The sequence below is a fragment of the Vanessa atalanta genome, chromosome 8 (genome assembly GCF_905147765.1).
Source record: "Vanessa atalanta chromosome 8, ilVanAtal1.2, whole genome shotgun sequence".
In the NCBI taxonomy this organism is placed as follows: domain Eukaryota; kingdom Metazoa; phylum Arthropoda; class Insecta; order Lepidoptera; family Nymphalidae; genus Vanessa; species Vanessa atalanta.
Window position 1 is genome coordinate 3,763,370 of NC_061878.1, and position 19,451 is coordinate 3,782,820.

Sequence of the window (19,451 nt, forward strand, 5' to 3'; positions counted from 1 at the left end):
TTGTAACTTTATATCGACTATTGTGCAAACTGCTAGTATATTCCTGTGCATATATGTATAATATTTCAGATTTTTTTTTGTGACAGCACTTAAGCGATTTCCTTATAAACAAAATGACTAGGTATTTGAGCTTTGGTATTTTTATTATTAAACGTCATGTGCTAGCACTGTTTAAATTGTTGGATGTATTATTATTATTAATAAATCAATACGTTAATACATTCAGGGCTGTCAATATATTTCATCTATATCGTATAGTATTATGTTTTTAACTTCGATTCCTTAAATTGACTTAAATTTATTATATCTTAGAACAAACTGACTACACTACGTATTTTTTTAGATATTCTTGAGAGATTAGTATTTGTATCTACTTTTCTAATGAAATGTTATCTATATGTTATCTAAATGTTATCTATAGTCGCTCATTGTAACAATTTTTCTTCAAACCTTTTTTACTAACAACATTCTACTTCATGTTGCTAACAAATTTACTATGAATAAAACTAATATTAACTCACAGCACCAACTTTCAAACAACGCTCAACTTTGCTTTTAAATATTTATACAGTATCGCTTACCTTACACCTAACTTGTGAGATGGGCGGGCAAACTTTAGGTATATTACGGGAAAACATATTTAATTTTGGTACAATACAGATTTTATATAAATAAATCACTTTTTTTTTTAAAACCAGATAACCTCTAATATAAAAGTTAAGTAACCTAAGGTTGACTAACATTTATGATTTTTTCTGAACTTTTTCACTATAGTGAGTTATGAAATATTTTGACATTGAATCAGTTATGAACATGAACTTTTTTTGTAACATTTTATGTTTATCTATAAAGCCTATTTCAAGTATGTTTGGGGCATAATCGTGAAGTTACTTACTTATTTATAAGAAACAATTAAAAAAATATTAAACACTATTTGAAATCAAATTTCCCTGAGCCTTAACGTGTACATAGGCCTTAATTTTATAACTAGCAAATGCATTTTGATTTATGTACAAAGATAAATGTATTATGTATGGTAAATAGTAGAATTGCCAAGTACAAAAAATATCATGCAATTTAATAATTTAAGAGTATAAGTTTTAAGCTCAAGATCGGCGGAAACAGTGATTTTGGACAAAATAGACCTTGCAAAACATATTTAAGCCGCCTTTCAATGTATAAGTATATGAATACACAAAGAGTAAGGTTTGCAAATGGCATAGAGTAATTTGTGTGATATTTGTACCCACCTTGAAATGCGTTCACACTCCGTTATGAACGTTTTAGTTGCCCCAGCATTTAAGAGAAAAAATTAAAAACCAAAAAGCAATAAGTTGTAAAGAAATTTACTGACCTGTGTATATAAAAAAGGTCCAAATAAATAAATGCTCATATGCATTTAATTTCTTAATTGTATATAACTTTTATTATTTCAAAATATTTTATATAACTTTTAAATTTTCAATATAAATTCCAAAATGATTTTGAAAATAAAAATAATTTTGATTTAGATTTTTTTTTTATTTAGCAATAACATTTTAACTTAATTTTACCTTGTTTTTGAAAGCGCCACATATTCTCAAAGTTTTATTATTTGCGATGTTTTAAATTCATTGTAAAAATTCTTACGTAGTCAAGTCAGCCAAATACAAACAAAATGGAAATGAGTTATATATAATGTTTAAGTAAGTAAATATATAATTTTGTATGGACGGCAACAAGCCCGGCGACTGCCTAAGCTATTACTTTTGTACAATGATAAGCCTAATGTAGAGTGCTATAAATTAGAAATTTGGTTGCGGCATTTTGGGTTCATAATTATTTGGGTATAAGGCTGTTTTTTCAAGCTTTCTTAATGACGGTTTATGTTAATTATACTTAAATTTAATGTTTAATTATGACGCAATATAAAAGCGCCTGGGTAGAAATTTCCTACTTAAAATATTGGGATTAACGTAATTGACTTTATCCAGCATTTACACGGACTAGGCTCATTGCGATTTACGCGTATTTTGTTTAGGTAACATTATGTATAAATTTAATTTATTGCATTAAACATTCTAAAATCTTTTTTTTTTCAGTTTAACCCTCGCGTCCGTGTAAACGCATAATAATCATGCGAATTCACAACAACATAGATGATATAGGATTGTATCTCATGATCTTCGATAACAATATCCACAGAAGTGACGTAGTGGTCGCTAAAGCCACGCCTCCCCACCCCAGCTCTAACGACCACGATGTCGTAAACTCTCTCGCGGATAGTAAGGGGAATGCGGGGTAACGCGGGCCTATGACGCCGTCTGCGGTGTCATCACCGTGAGAACTGCCGCGGGTAGACACTCGTTGGACTCGCTTGAAATGTATTATCATTAATGTGAACATTGCGAATAACCCTGAAAAAGAAAGAAATCGCAGAATTTACAATTTAAACACGTGTTTGGATCAAACTCGAAATGATATATGATTGTAAAATCCATATAAAGCTCAATAATAAGAGATTAATTGTTGCAACAACTTGTTTTTACTATAAATATACATGTAGTATTTTTTTTAAAACATATCATATAGCACTCGTATTAACTCTTTATAGTAGGATTAAAAGACTTTTACATGCATAGAAACTGTAATTGTAGATTTGTTGTCCGTTCTTCTCGAAACCTTTTTCCGGGATCCAAGCCGGCGATAGTTTTACTTTGATGAATTATGATTCAAAAGTGTTTGCTAAATCTTACTACTACGTAGTATGTTGTTTTACTTTTTTAAAAGTTATAATAACTTACCGGCTAAAAGATACATGACACCAGTAACAAGCACAGCGCTGATTTGATGTTTGCAGACGCCAAAAGCGCCGACCAGCGCTGCGCTGCCTAACACGATGAGACACACCAGCGCACACGATATGGACAGGTTCTGCATACCTATAAACATACTATCTTTATTAAATTGAACTGAATCTTTTTCGAGATTCATGGGAATAAAATCAAGGGACATTCGAAATAGGTAACGTTTACCAAGTGCGTTATATACTTATATTATCTATTAATTAGCATTCGAATTTACGCATGTTCTTTTATTATGATACCTACTAGCAAACCTAAACCGGTCACGCGATGCTGTGCTACGTTACACGTTGAAATATACTGTATCATAATGTTTAGTCAAAAACTTCTGTGAGACTTGTTGAGAAAATGGTACAAATTTCAAAGCATATTCCATCAGAAGAGAAAAAATTAAATAAAAAGTGCGATATGTTTTATACGCTCCGAAAATTCTTGCTAAAAATTTATGCGTTTTTTGTACCGTCCAATCTATTAGTCGTCATTCTGCTAACGATTTACGATTAACTAAATGAATATCAAATTCGTATTCCTTACTACATACATACAGTAACTAATACATGAACTGATACAAAATAAATTAATATTTACGTTTTGATCTATCCGTTGCGGCTTAGCGGAAATTAAGTTAGTATTGTGTAACATACATAATTGCAAGCTCTCATTATATATCGATTCCTGTTTAATCTGTGCGTTTTTATTGAGGCAATCAACAAGACGTAGATTTCATAAAAATCCTAAGCCAGTTCAACTTTGTAAATGAAGATTAGCAATTATTTCATCTTTTTAAAAGCATCAACACAATTTACTATACCAAAATCAAGTATCCCTTTTTTTTCAACTCTAAGCTGTTTCGGCTCTGTATCGTTTATTTAAAAATATTTTCAATAAAATGGATTTTTACTTTTATTAAACCACAATCTAATTAGTCTGTAAAATTGCTTTTACTTACGATGTTGCCAATCTCCTCTCTGTTCATCTTCGTCATCTGCCAAGTAGTTTGTGCACAGCGGCTCCGTCGGAAATCCGGCTCTCGCCAATATTGACACTTCTTCCTCTACAAATTAAATTTTATTGAAAATCTTTTTTATTTGAATATTCATATTATATTTCAAATATATTTAAGAATTTACCTTCTAAAGACACGCACATGGTCCAAATACCTCCATTCATGGGAACTAAAAATGTGCCGCCGCCTTTTCGAGAGTGTGAATCTCCAATCTAAAATAAAAAGGAAAAAGTATTATTGATTCTTCACGAGTGTTTCAATCAAACAACCATTTGAATATCAGTGATATACTTGACTCTATTATTATCCCTATTACCCCTATAAGGCATTATGTTCATTTATTTTTTTATTTATTAATTGACTTGTAATGTAATACTACATATGTAGGCATTAATTGACTTGTAATGTCTGTTCGGAAATTACCGCCCTAACGCCGCCTTCTCAAAAATCAGTTTATATAAGAATCATAACAATTTCGAAATATTCATTGTTTTCATTCGGAGAGAGTAAATAGGACACCGACATACGATACTATGGATACAAACAGTCGTAACATAAAAACCCAACCAAAAAAAATGTTTTGACCTTACAAGAGCACATATGAAATTAAACCAATCATATTATTTGAGTTAATTCTTTAATGTTATCGATAAATATAGCAGCAATCATTAAGAAATATTTAATTTCCTTTCGCTTCCTACTTTAGAACGATAGGTTTCTTTGTAATCCGCGTACGAATGGGGCTTCTTACAGCTTGGAACTATTATTTTGTGAACATGATTACAATTATGTATGTTAGGTTACGAATATCTTATATATTAAAATGAAATCAACGTTATTGTAAGTTAAAATCAACTTAATCCAAAAATGTATTGTACTTATTTTATTTATAGTGTAGAACTAGTACACTAGATTTTTTTTTTTAATAAATAATTTAAGAAATATACATGATTTTATATTAAATTATTTGTATTATATAAAGTATATTTAAATAGCATTACATGACCGCGTGTCCTTCGATCTATACGTCATTTTATAAAACTAATATTATATAATTATTTTTTAAATAAACGTCTTTGGGACGTACAGATGTAATAGTTTAATTATATTTAAGTTCGCTTTAAATATTGAAGTGAAGGCAGCTGGCTGCCACGGCCGGATTACAATATGTAGAGGCCCCGAGACATCGTGAGACTTGGGCCAAGTAAAATCAAGTATGTAGTTTTATTTAGGTAACATCTAGATTAACTTTATAACCTTATACTACCTTTATATTTAATACTGGCAATAAATTGCACAAAAACCTTTTAACAAGAAGAAAATTTCCGAAGACTGTATTGCTTGCTTTATAGAAAATGTAGGAATTATTTTATGTTATAAATTAATTGTATCGTCACAGACTTGCACCCATTTTCTTCATTTTTGTTGTGTTTTTTCACACTGTTGATTGCGAATTTAAAACATAATACGTCATATATCTTGGAATAGATGTTATCTGTATTAAGTTATTAAAAATATTTAATATTTCCTTAGTTTCTATAACAGTTTCAGTGCATAATAAAATACAATAACACGTACGACTAGAGTAGTAAAGTACGTCAATTATTACTTATGCGAATTTGTTCGTGTTTTAATTGTAATTACGGACCGCCATAGGGAATTGCAGGATAAAGTCCGTAATATGTAAAAAATATTTTCATTCTTCATATTACAGAGACAAGATTATTTTTTTTTTTTTTATAATTCCTTTTAAGATTAATGGTTAAAGAAAACATAGCTAGAATACTTGCTTATTACCTATGTCAGGTATATTACTGCCATCGACCCATATTGAAGGACAATCATAAAGTTACTTTTTGCCCAACAACGGAACATTTACAAACCATTAGAATAGTTTATTATAGTACTTCAAGATAATATTGATATATTTTGAGCCTAGATGGCACAGTGGCTGGAACGCAATTCTGCCACATGTGTATTCACCAACCGGCATTGGAGCAGCATGGAGGAATAAGCTCAAAATCTTCTCCTCAAGGCGGCCTTAGCCCAGCAGTGGGAAATTTACAGTCTGTTACTGTGTTACCATATGATGTCTTTTTGATGAACTAGACAAATGTCAAAGGTGAAGATTTTCTTTAATAGAAATTCTAGTTCATTGTTATGAAACAATTGAAAATAGAAATGAACCAACAGCCATACAATAATACGGAAGGCGCACTATTGGTTGCCAAGTTAAGTTTCAAGGCCAAAGCAAAAATTTCTTCGCATCGCTTCTAGGAATTACTCTATCGACCTTCATACCAATCGTTTTACGATCTCTATTTCAAACGTAACTTGATAGGACTATAATTGTGTAAAATTGTTAAGTGTGTAATAGATTTGACTTGATTTATGTTAAGTAAAATATAAACTAAGAGCCTTGAACCCAATAAAACCTAGGCAAACATCAGGCTTGTATCCGGTTTCATGCCGATAAATACTGAATATCGGATGAAATTCTACTAGATTTCCAAGGTGGCGCATCAAAACCATGGTTAAAATTTCTTATAGTGCCATTGTATATGGTTTGTGATGATCGCTAACCATCAGGTGGCCTATTTGCTCTTCCACCTATCTATATCATAAAAAAATATTTACCACCAACCCGAAGTAGAGCAGTATCGTGAAATAAAGTTTCTCGTTATCATTATAGGAACATTATGCCCAGTAGGAGGACGTTTACGGCGTACTTTAATCACTTTGCATATTGATTGAATGTTTTCCGAATTAAGTTAAAACTATTAATTGAATTGGCACAGATTATTGTTACATTGCCGCTTACAATTGTAACACATGGACTTATAATTTATATATGTTATTACATTTGCTAATTATGTATGTATGTTTTATACTTTAGATTAAATCAAATTATACTTTTTTCAAGTAGGCTTTTACAAGCACATTTGAATCGTCATTTAACAAAATTTATTAAGTGAAGCTACCACAGGTTCGGAATGTAGATTCTTCCGAGAAGAACCGGCAAGAAACTCAGTACCAAGTTACTCTTTTTGAACATTTAAAAATACAGTCATGTTAGTTAAATACAATTATATATGTATGTAATATATCCTGCCTGAAAGTCAAGAAGCATTAAACTCCACTCTTTTTTATCATCCACATCCACGATACAATCTTGTATCGAATAATATGCCTTCTTTACCAATGTATCTTTTAAAAATGATTTGAATTTATTAAACGGCAAAGTTAAAAATGTCTGCGGAGGTAATATTAAGAAAAAACTTTGGCAGTAAGCTGCTCATCGGGATACACATAGTTTGCAGCCTGCACAGAAGTATGAAAAATTGCGTCAGCTATGCGAGCTAACCAACACCAATTTAACTGAGTTATCAGTCTGCAACCCGCTTTATAGTAGTAAGCTTGTATATAGTGAGTAGTTCAGGAATAAAGTTTATACATAACCTGAAATCCTCAGTTAAAAGCCCAGGTCGGACCTCTATAGGGAGTTATTAAGTTTTGCTGTCAAGAAGTTACCAGTAGCGGACCAAGTTTGAAACTTAGAAGGTTTACTCTCCCATTCTTCGAAAAGCGCTCAAAGACGTTGGTCCGGCTTCTGAACTCTATCCGGTCTTGTCGAAATTGCAATACCATCAGATTATGAATAAGTACTTGTATACGCACTCGTTTACTATAATCCTGCGCAGTAATTTCTCTTGAAAATGGCCACGTGGCAGAAATCGGTCAAGGAGTGAGTGTACTCCGCCCTCTCTAGGATATATTGTCGTAGATAGATCAAAAGAAACTTTGTATCTGATATAATTTATTGCTAACTATAACTTAACAATAATAATTAGAAGTATTTTTATTTAAATTTTATTTTATTGCCCTGGATTTAAATGGTCACATTATGTAAGCAAAATGCAAAAAATATTCTCAGTTAAAGACGCAATTTGTTCAGTTCAAATTTCGCGAGCTTTAAGAGATGTCTAGAAAATATAGACTTTGATTAATGACCCAGTTACCTAACACGACTTCAATAAAAACTTTTCCTTGAAAAAGAAAATTTTAGAAGTAACAAAAAGGTTTTTATAACTCATTTTTATTAAACATATCTTTTCATGTGAGTAAATGTCAAGTCGTAATTTCAATTTCATAAAAAGTTTTTTTATGAATATTATGTATATTTTTTTTAATGAGTAGGTTTTTTATTATTAAAATGCTATATTTTGAATATTTAAGTACCATGAAATCTAAACGTACACTTATAAGATCCGTCATAATGTTTCTTTTAGTGATGCTGTGTCAATTGGAAACAAACACCTTGTAATTAAAAACTTAACTTATTAAATTAAATTAATTTTTATAATTGATTATGATAATAATTATCGTCGATCGTTAAATATATTACATTAATGTTTTATTTTTGAATTTGTTTGTTTTTTACTGTAATTACTTTAGTTTTATTTATAGCAGTGTATGTGTCTTACATTATGTCATTAATAAAATGTCATAGTATTATTCATCTATACCCGGTTTAAATTTCCGTCCTTGAAATAAAAGCAAAATACCATTACCATAGTTATAAGGCCAAGGACTAACTACGTATCCCTTCCTATCAACTCAACTTGTTAAACTTACTTCTAAATAATAACTTTTAATATAAAAGTTGACCTCGATGAAAAATAATACGAATAATGAAAACCATTACGTCTATCGTAGTCGTCGAAATGTTACGTGTGAAATATTCTTTATGACTTTTCCTGTAAAGTTCATAGCAGCTAAGTTCTTGCTCGGTTCACGTGATCCGAATCTCGTGGGAGAAAAAACTGAAATGTCAACCTTTATAGCTTTTTTTCTATTCTTATGTAACGATCACAGTTTTATATTGAAGTTTGTTACTTTAATTTTGAACAATATGATTTTTTAGCTTGTTCTTGTTAAAAAATCATATTTTTTAGCTTGTTTGTTTGATCTGAATGAAACAATAATTTCGCTAAGTGAGTTGTTACAATGCCGTGAGTATCGTTTCGCTCTTGTATATATTTTGGTAATTACAACAAAAGTAGCTTTGTTCTCTCAGACTATAATAATTATACTTTTTTTCAGCCTTCATATTAAACACACTAGGTATATATATAAAGGGTAAGGTTTCATTTCGAATTCGCGAACTTTCATTATTTTAGTTTATAATTACAAGTTAAAAGGTATATCTGTGTAGTGTATATATATCTGTAGTTGATTATTTTGTCACATATAAGTGACAACACAAAGGTTTGTATGTACACTAGTTTAGGTAATAAGAAAAAATATTTGAAAACATTTTTTGGGAGTTGAATTATGTACTTCATTTTGGTACAGCACGTCAGAGAAATTAATGATGATATTTCACTGAATCCATGAGAAGAATAAACGAGGTTAATTCGAATTTTAAAATATGGCTGCGTTTAAGACCACTTCTGTGTTATTCTTTCACTGCCAAATCTTCTTAACATATAGCTAATTTAAATTAAAACCACCCGTACTGACACCCTCCGAAACTTCCAGAATTTTTTTGTTATGTACACTATATTAGTTAATTAATTATTAAAATATTATTTTTAATTGGCATAATTTTATTCGATATATGCACGTTTCCTTACGATATTTCACAGGTCGCTAAAAATGAATGAATTTTGGACCACAAGAATATTCGGTGACGTTTGCTCAAATTTAGACCAGTGATCTTTGGAAACGATTTACTTATTCTATCCACTGGGTCACGGAAGCTTTTGAAATTGTACGCTGAAACCTTATTAAAAATAATACATTTTTATTGAATGCATTACTGTGTATAGAACTGTCCACAACCACTCAGGTCAAGGTGACATTTTAAAACGTGAGTCAGTTAAGTCGAGCTTTTCAGGTAGCGCTATTACTTCTGGCTTTTAAATTTAAGTTGAAAACTGTTTAATTAATCGTTGATAACCCATCCGACTTTCTTTACATGGGCTTTTAAAGTTGAACTAATGCAATTTCGTATAATTCTATTGTCACTGGTGCCAGAGCCGTATGAAAAATTTCGGTTCATCATGGATCTATTTTAAATTAAATTTAGATGCAAAGTATAGCCCACACATGGCTTGAGTTAAATAAAAGTTAAAAAATATATATATAACAAGTAATTGATAGCAAGGTATTAAAATTCAGAAATAAAATGGACTATTTATAGTTTATAAAATACAAATGCAAAAAAGTATCGGATATAATTAATATTATATATTAATATTCGTTTCCTATTTGAAATCAGCCGATAACATCTCTGCAGGCAACGCATCCTAGACGTTTATCAGAGCAATTTTTTTTATATGAATTTACTTTACGTCATTATTTCCATATAAAGTGTTAACTGGACTGAGTCGTTGGTACTGGGTAGAATTATGACCGCAGATACCTATATCCTAGGTTCAAAGTCGATAGGGGAGTTAAAAAGACAGTTGGTTTTTCTAAAGATTCTCAGTTACAGTTCGGTATCTAGAAATTAGAAGTGTGTACACTCCTATGCCTCACAATATAAGAAGTAAATCCGTTAGTCCTGAGCCTGAACTCTCTTCGGTCGTGTTGGATTGAATTCCTACCGGATAAGAGTGACGGAATAGAGAATCCAACTTGTGGTTTACGCACACACTTGTTCACTAAAATATGTCCTGCGTGGGCTAGCCTCCCTTGAGATTGACCATCGTTATAAGTCTGGACTATTTTATACATACTATCCGTCACAGTGATCTCATGTTGAATGGAAGACATTAACGAGATTAAACAAATATACAGCCTATATATATTTTATGATTAACATTAAAATAGATAAATTACACCTCATATTTCTGGTAAATATTCATTTTATATACTAAGTAAATAGAAAACGTGATATAAAATTAAAATTTTATCGTATTAAAATTCCAGCAAATATCAATAAGCCTCTTTTTTATGTTTTCTCGTATAAAAAGCGACGATAGTGACAGACGCGGGTAATTCCTCTGGGACGTTCGATAGTGGGGCGTGACGGGACTTGTACCTAGAATTGAATGTAGGTGTAAGGTTTTCTGAAGTTAAATTATTATTAAAAACAGGTTTAGGTAAGTTATTTATTTTTATTTTGCTTCCTAGCTTAAAGACGTCATTTTTCACTTCTGAAACCTTAATATATGTTTTAATATGATTTATTTCTTACATTAAGTCACAGGTGTCTACAAATGATTGATGGAAGAGTTCAATTTTTTTTTTATGTCAACCTTACATCGCGTGCACACAAGTCAAGGTTATTCGTCAACTACATTTAATAAGTTTCATATCGTTAATATGTAAAATTTCAACTTTCGTAATGGTATTTTTATTTATGGTGGATGGACTTAATATAAAGGTTAATTATAATTAGTGTTTTAGTTCTTTTCGTTGCATAGAGACATTTTTTAAAATAATTTACCTATAAATTAACATTTAGACTTTGTCCAATTGTGATTGCGTAGGTACCCACCCTCATGATTGGATTTTTGTGCAGGGGCTTAAAATCTTAGATAACAAGGTTGGTGGCGCATTAACGATTTAAGGGATGTATATTGGTAGTGGTGGCACTTACCATCAAGTGGATCATTTTAATAATAAACCGCTAATTTCAAAGATATTCATGTTATTAAAATATTTAGACTAAATGTATAAATATATGTAAACTCGAATTTGTACGCAATTTTTTTAATAAATCTTTCGTATAACAAAGACGTCAAAAATTAAAATATAAATAGAAGTGTGAAAATGAGACGCTTCGTTCGGTTTCGGAATTTCTCTTACAATTTAAAATAATAATTTTCAACAAGAACGCACTTGAGTGAAGATGAAAACGAGTCAGCGATAAAGGCGTGTTACAGAGATGGGGACAAAGCAGTATTAACGACTTCTTTCTAGAAAAAAATGTAATATTGAGTTTATATTTTATTATTATATCTTCTTTAAGGGTTTAAGGTATGCTTTATTTAAATGTCTCGATGCTATCTTTACATTTCTTTTTCCTTGAAATACGCTTGTCGCTACTTCGAACCGAATGGTTTAAATGGGATCGCATAATTGAAATGTCAGTCTTTGTGCAGCCTTTTCTATTTAATCGAAATGTAGAAGGAAAAAGTAGTTAATTAAAAACACAAAATATTAAACTTTAATTTAATGTATTAAGAAGCCGATAGTCTAAATCGCGGATCGTCTATTTCGCATATGCTGCAATTAATTTTAAATTAAAATGTATCTATTGTATTAAATATATATATATATATATATATATATATATATACGACAGTATTAAAGTATTAAAGACTGTGCAAAAAATCCAAATGTGAAAAATCGGCACCAAAATTAATTGTGTAACTTGGAAGAAGTAAGTGAATATGTTTTGTTTCATTTAATAATAAAAATGAAAGCAAATGAAAATGCAACGAAACATTAAAAAAAAGTCTGTTTGCATTATGAATATTTTATACGTCAATTATTATGAGAATAAATCTTAATATCATTTATAATAAGAAAACCATTTTCACCCTTATAAAAGTTACGAATAATCATATATTCTTTTGAAACATTTTTAAAAAACCTTCGTCGCGAATTAAGCTGCGTAATATTTTCATGAGAGGTTAAAATTTCAAACAGTTTTTGTTTGTCCAATTAGCAAATTAATTATTTTGTTACGTCGGATTAAGACCTGCGGGTATGGGGCTGGATAAATAAACAAAAAATATTTTTCTGTTAATATGTAATAGACTTATGGTATTATTAATTATCATACTTAAATATTATAATTAAAAAAATATTTTTGCATTTATTTCTTTTGTCCACTAAAATGCATTATTAATTACGAAATTTAAATGGGATCATTCAGAACAAAATTTTGGTAATCTGACAGAGTTATGCCCAAACGTACATAAAAAAAAATATATCCAATTTTTTATGAGAACCTCATCCTTTTTTGACGTCGATTTAAATGTTTTTTTTAGTTACTTGTGTATTATATAGCCCTATACAAAATATACTTATATAATATTCTCTGTGTATTATTGGGATAGAGAATACCTACTACAGTTTATACAATAGTTAATTTTTCCCTTAAATACACTACTTAGAACGGGTTGTTTTAACAATCTCTTAAGAGATAAGTTAATACATACATACATTATTACTTATCAAGCTTCTAATTTGAAACAATATTTATTCGTTATAAACGAGCTGCTCTGCGCTGATTCAGCTACATAAGCGTAACGTTACTTCTACGCCCTCGTGGGTCGTAGCGTGATATATTATTAAGTCTTAAAACCTTTCTTCGTATAAAAAGCATTATTGTATTATATTAGTTGACATTCTCTTGAAATCGAATAAAAATAAATGTTAAGAAAAATCTAGGCTCTTAGACACAAGATAATATGGGACTCCGGTGAAAGAACTTATTTTTTATGACGCCCTTCCTCCATTACCTCGCGGGGCGTTACACCGCCAATAACATTACCAAAAAGTACTTTGTAAGCCATTCGGGGGCCCCTTGACAACGAGGGCCCTGGGCACATGCCCAGTATAAAATTATTTTTATGTATTCCACATAAGTTTACCCAAATAAAGTAATGAATGTTTAATGTGAAATGAAGACAAGCATTCTTTTTAACACCATGTTACATTTTATAGAAGACAAACATAATAAATACTAAAAAGTAGATATTGATAAAATATCAATTACATTTATTGGTTTCTTCAGTAAGATCAAAAGTCATGGGACAAATGTAAAGTAATAATTAAAACGTTGATCTTGCGACGAAAGTGTGTTTATGTTCCGTAGCAAATATTTTCCGTAAAGAGAAGAGAATAATATTTTATGTTGTTACATTAAGCTTAATTGTTTTGAAAGATCTCTTTATCATACTTTACATAATGCCTAAACGTTTTAAATTACTTGGAAATACAATGGAAGAAATTTCTCGAGCGTAAATTTCACAAGTGATAGAACTATCGCGTTGTGATTTTTAACTGTTTTTAATCGTTGATCTTGTCGCTAGCATGTAAGGTTGTCGAGGTCTGGCCATTAAACATTTATTGGATTTTTCGGTAAAGATATTATTAGTAGCATCCTGAAGTTTGGAGACTAAATATATGGTTTAATGCTTTGGTTTTGCGCCTGAACTTATTAAATTGCCGTCTCATCGGATTATGAGAGAGAGGTAATAGAGTTCAGCTGCGTTTGGGCACATAATTGTGCACTAAAATATCATATCCTGCGTAGTGTGGTATTCTCCGTCGAGAATCGCCAACGTGACCAAAATCAGCCAGGAAGATATAATGGAAGTGCAATGGGCTATCTGTAATAAGAGATCATCATCGCCCGCAGACATTGGCGTCCAAAGAAATGTTTTGGAGATAAGATGTTAATATTTTCCTTGTGCCTGTGGTAACCCTGACTCACTTACCCTTCAAATCGGAACGCAACAATACTAAGTATTGCTGGTAGGATATCTGATGACTGGGTGGTATGTACTTACCCAGGCGGACTTGCACATACACACCCTACCAGAAAAAGGTATTTATATACGTATAGCTTGTTCTTAACAGTTGTTTTTTTAAGTAAGCTTTTATTATTTATATATATAGTATGATTATTTCTTTTAAGAAGTACCTCAAGGGCAGTTTAATTAATAGAATTGTACACTGGCTCCTCAGAGCCCCTCAACGTACACCGAGGGAGACCAGCTAAGGGTGTTTTAGTGTTTACAAAATTAATTTAGCTTCGCTGTAATAATTTTCCCCACAGACACGTTTACGAATAATACACTAAGTAGGTGTGTAAGTTACGCAATTAGTGCTCATTCTAAAATACTTAGAGAAACATAATTATATATTTCTTAAATATCCAGATCAATTTTTTTTTAATTCTTTTTTGTTTCTGCATGTTTTATTTTCAGGCAGTATCATAATCGACATTATTAGATTATTATATCCTAAGACAAAAAACATTAAAAAAAAGTAGTAATAGGGTATTTTCGGTAGTGTAAAATAAATGATGAAATTTGATAAAAATTTAAATATATGCAAAAATATACTTAAATATTTTGATTTTGAGTCATAAAAGCGCATTATTAATTTATTATATTGAAATTAAAAGTCGTAATTTTTAGTCTGTATATCACGTGGCCTAAAACACGAGCCGCCATGGTGTGGCGTCAAATAAGCAAAAACTGTCATTTCAATATCATCTGGCACTTTGATAAACAACTTTTCTGGAGTTTTAATGCTAGTATTTGTAAAACTAGACACTACATATCAACGATAGCGATTGTAATTTATTGTTTCCCCAAAAACACCAAATATTTATAGCTGTTAACGTTGCATGAATGCCGGTCGTATATACACGACTGTTGTTTTCATCAATGTGACGTCACCAAAATGAATGATAGCGTTTTTGCGGGACTAAAAAAGGTTAAAAATTTAATTTTATTTTATTGCAAGAAAACGTGTTTATTTTGCCGAAATATATTTTTTTGTATCTTTTTATCAGGAAAATCAACTATTATAAATATAAACTTTTTGAATTTCGTGTCATATTTACAGCGTAGCAAATACAAAAGCGATAATTCGTACGTCCCACCTGTGGGATATCTTTACAAATATCCTTTTCAGTTAAAGTAAACTATTTTAAAGAAACGATATCTTGAAAAGGCTTTGAACATGAAATATAAAAGATGTTCATTTAAATACAGCTTACCTTAACAACTTTCTCATCCAAGAGCCACTGCAGTGCAGTATTGGAAGCATTTGCGAGTGCCGCGAGAGCCGACTTCTCCCAGGACACGTGTTCCCAATGCTCTGTCATGATGGCAGCGCAGAGCATAGCAGTGGAGCAACTATAACAACAAATTAGTATTGTAATTACAATTTGTAATAGTCAATATTAGCTATACTTTGTTTATGATTTCTTGTTTGTTTTCAACACAGTTTAAAAATATTTATAAATGTTATTTTTTATAAAATCTCTTATTGTTTAGCTGCAATTATTTATTATGTACATTAGAATTTTGTGAATGTACATTATTAGTATGAATATTGCCTGCCTACCGTTGCCATTTTTGCTCGAGAAACGGAAGTCAGACAGACTAGCGCCGTAACGCGTTACGTAACGATTAATATAACGTTAAAAAAAATCGTTTTGTACGATTTAATAATAGATTTATTCGATATAACTAGCGAATGCTTACGATTTTATTGTAATTTTGCTTTATCAAACTTTACAAATAAAGCCCATGAATACTCAGTGTTGTCCGGAACAAATTCCCACCAGCGATAGCGGTATTAATATTATACGACGAAATAAATGCAAAGAGGTCCGCACATTGATAAATAAGAGTAGGTACATCACAATTTTATATATAAATCGAAATTTCGTATGGAAAATTGCAATGTAGTCATCAATGAGAGTGGTTGCTGCAGAGAATATTACGCAACATTGGAATATTAGTTAAATTTGTGAAATTTATTCGAGTGTATTTTACAGAGAGACGATAAAGATTCGCGGAATATAATGCAACACCTTGGAAATTGTATTCTAAGGAACTTGAATGCAATTTCAAAGAAGCGAAGCGTAAATGGAAACTACACAGAACTTTTATGCCTATATAAACTATATATACGCTGTATCTGTAACTGCATTCGCGTGGTCGTTCGATAACGAGACACAATTTTTTTTTACTAAGATAAAATGGCGCGAATATATTCCGTAATCGGTATTTTACATAATCATATTAAACTAGATGTCGGCAGCGGCGTCACGTTTTAAGGGATGGTTGTCAGGCAGGAAAGAGCAACAGATAGACAGACAGAGATAGTTACTTTCGCCTTCATAATATTAGTATAGAAGTTAGGCGGTTTCCAACTGCTTGGAATGTGTTTCTACCGAGAAAACATCCTGTAAAACGACAAATACTAACTCCTTGTAACTTGTTTGTTTTTTTTTTTTAACAAAAGATTAAACGTATACACGAAGAGTGATTAATAGCGTGTTAACAATTTTCAAGCTTCTTTTCTTTGACTACGATTACGTAAAAGCTATCAAAAAGTATAAAATATGTCATCATACTCTACTGCATAATGCATTCGTAAATGTCTTTCTTTAAGCGTATCATAACGTATCATCAGGTGAAATTCATAGCAATCGTACTGGTATATTTTAATATGAACGTCACGCCAAGCGATCTCTCCGACTGGTATTCATTGCTAACGCGAGTGTATCAAATATTATACAAAACAAAAGCGGTAAGGCGTACGATTATTATCGTATGCCTTACCGCTTTTGTTTTGTTTACATTTTCTTACCAATCACGAACTTAAAACCAATGAAAAATAACATAAATTATACGAACTAGTCGTTTAAATTGCTATATACAACCGTTCGTACCGACTTCCGTCATTTGTGTATAGTCTGTACTTTCAAATATCAGGAAATGTGTACCTATATGTCAATGTCTGATTCGTTTGCAGTGATCTTCACACAATACCACAAGTAAGTGAGTTTACGTCATTTATAATGAATAATTTCAAAATATAATAACCTGTTATTGATCAAACTTTTGACAGTTTTTCAATTTCACGACGCTAAATAAAGTTATATTAAGCTGCTCATCAAGTGTTATTGTCAATTAATAATAAGGTATATGTATGATACAATTTATGCTCAATAATAATATGTGGACCATGTGTTTTTTATCCTCCAAGCCGCATTGGAGCAGCGTAGTCGAATATGCTCCAAACCTTCTCCTCAAAGGGAGAGGAGGCCTTAGCCCAGCTGTGGGAAATTTACAGGCTGTTAATGTATGTATGTATGTATGTATGTGTTTCTTACTTGTAGTTTGTAGCAAAATATAAGACATAGATTTAACCGTAGTCGGATGTACTAACAAAGGCTGGGACAGTTTAAATTTTCGGGAAACAGTAAACTTGTCAGACATTTTATAAGTCGAAAAATGGAAGAGTGTTCTAGAATGACGTCGATTTCTCAAAGCCCTGTAATCTCTCGGTATTGTTATTTTATGATGTAACTGTAATGAATTGTAAGTATGTATTACATTTAATACTTTTTAATAGAAAAATATATTAGGTTCATTCAATTACCGTTCATTTATAAGCATAATTTCGGTTTAATTTTTATTTTTTTCTTTCAACACAAGTCTAAATGTTAATTTGTAGAGGATTACAATAATTGTATTTATTTTAAGGCATGTAGTCGTTATCTTGTAATATGTTTATGCTAGTTTAAGATTTTATTATTTAATTTAAGAGTGTATTACTTCTTTATTTTAATTCAATAGTTTTGTAATTGCGTAAGTCCGTGTATTTTTGATTACTTTGTTTTTGTGAATATGCCGACGGTGTTTCAAATATATAAATAAACGCAAGTCGCATTGACGAAAATAAAAAAGGCAAGAAGAAAAAACGGGACAGCGTGGAGTTGTTTCTTACAGACTACATTTGCCCTTTTTATATCTTGATTGAAGCCTTCTGTTCCTTAAAGATCGTAAAACCCGTCGAATAGACACTTTCGGTAAAATTACTCGGAGTCTGTTTCCCAACATCGTTTTGATGTCACGTAAATACGAATCAGACGCTTTACACAACACTTTATGCCTTTGTTTTATATTGACATTGTGGCACAAATGTTATATATTAGAAATGTTAAATGTGATAAAAATTATCATTTCATATATTTATGTTAGATTATTTAACCTTACAAATATCGAGTAATAAATAGTTTTAGAAAAAGGAACAGAGTTTCTACGTGTTTAAACCTTTTAGTTGCCTAAATGTATATTTCATGTTCGGCTGTGAAAGAAAACGCATTGAAAAAACATACACGTGTCGGATGAAATATTTGCCAAATGTATAACAAAAACTTGCAGTTGTCAATTCCCTTGCAGCTTTGCATGAATTTTGTTACATTTTTCTTTAAATCAATTTAAGGATCAAGGGATATGGTTATGATTTTGTGGTGTTAAAAGGGAAAGCTTCTGGACTTTTAATAAGGATATAATAACAAAATTTGAATTAAATACAGGGACACATCCACAGCCCTTTAAAAAGAAAGTTTCTCATTTTTTGTGACAGAGACAAAACTTAATTCATACGTATGTAGTAAAAACGCTGTTTTCAATTTAATCCAAGCTATATGTCGTAATTACCTGCAATGAAATTGTCTTTCTCAAACTTTTCTCTCTCCATCCTTCCAACATAAACACAATCCATCCATTATTATTAATTAATTAATATTATAAATGCGAAAGTAACTCTGTCTGTCTGTCTCGCTTTCACGCCAAAACTAGTGGACCGATTTAAATGAAATTTGGTACACAAATAGTCTAGAGCCTGAGAAAGAACATAGGCTACTTTTTATTTTGAAAAAAGTGCTGTAAAGGGTTGAAAAGGGGGATGAAAGGTTGTAAGTTGTTGAAAGTATTGTAATTTTTAGAATTAGAAACATAAAACTTATAATTTAGGCTGTAAACTAACATATCATGATACCCACTAAGGAGTGATTTTAGAAATTCTAACCCTAAAGGGGTGAA

General features: G+C 30.9%; 1 protein-coding gene across 1 annotated transcript in view; it reads right to left on the reverse strand.

The window, feature by feature from the left end:
* Positions 1 to 1,705: 1,705 nt before the first annotated feature.
* The window catches only part of LOC125065725, a 36,121-nt gene continuing 18,375 nt past the window's right edge, over positions 1,706 to 19,451 (reverse strand). Inside the window, exons 3-7 of the mRNA XM_047673510.1 lie at positions 15,605 to 15,743; positions 3,974 to 4,061; positions 3,793 to 3,897; positions 2,784 to 2,921; positions 1,706 to 2,396 (exon numbers count right to left, since the gene is read on the reverse strand). Of these exons, the coding sequence (XP_047529466.1) occupies positions 2,125 to 2,396; positions 2,784 to 2,921; positions 3,793 to 3,897; positions 3,974 to 4,061; positions 15,605 to 15,743 (742 nt within the window). The 3' untranslated portion in view covers positions 1,706 to 2,124. The remainder of the gene's footprint in view (positions 2,397 to 2,783; positions 2,922 to 3,792; positions 3,898 to 3,973; positions 4,062 to 15,604; positions 15,744 to 19,451) is intronic.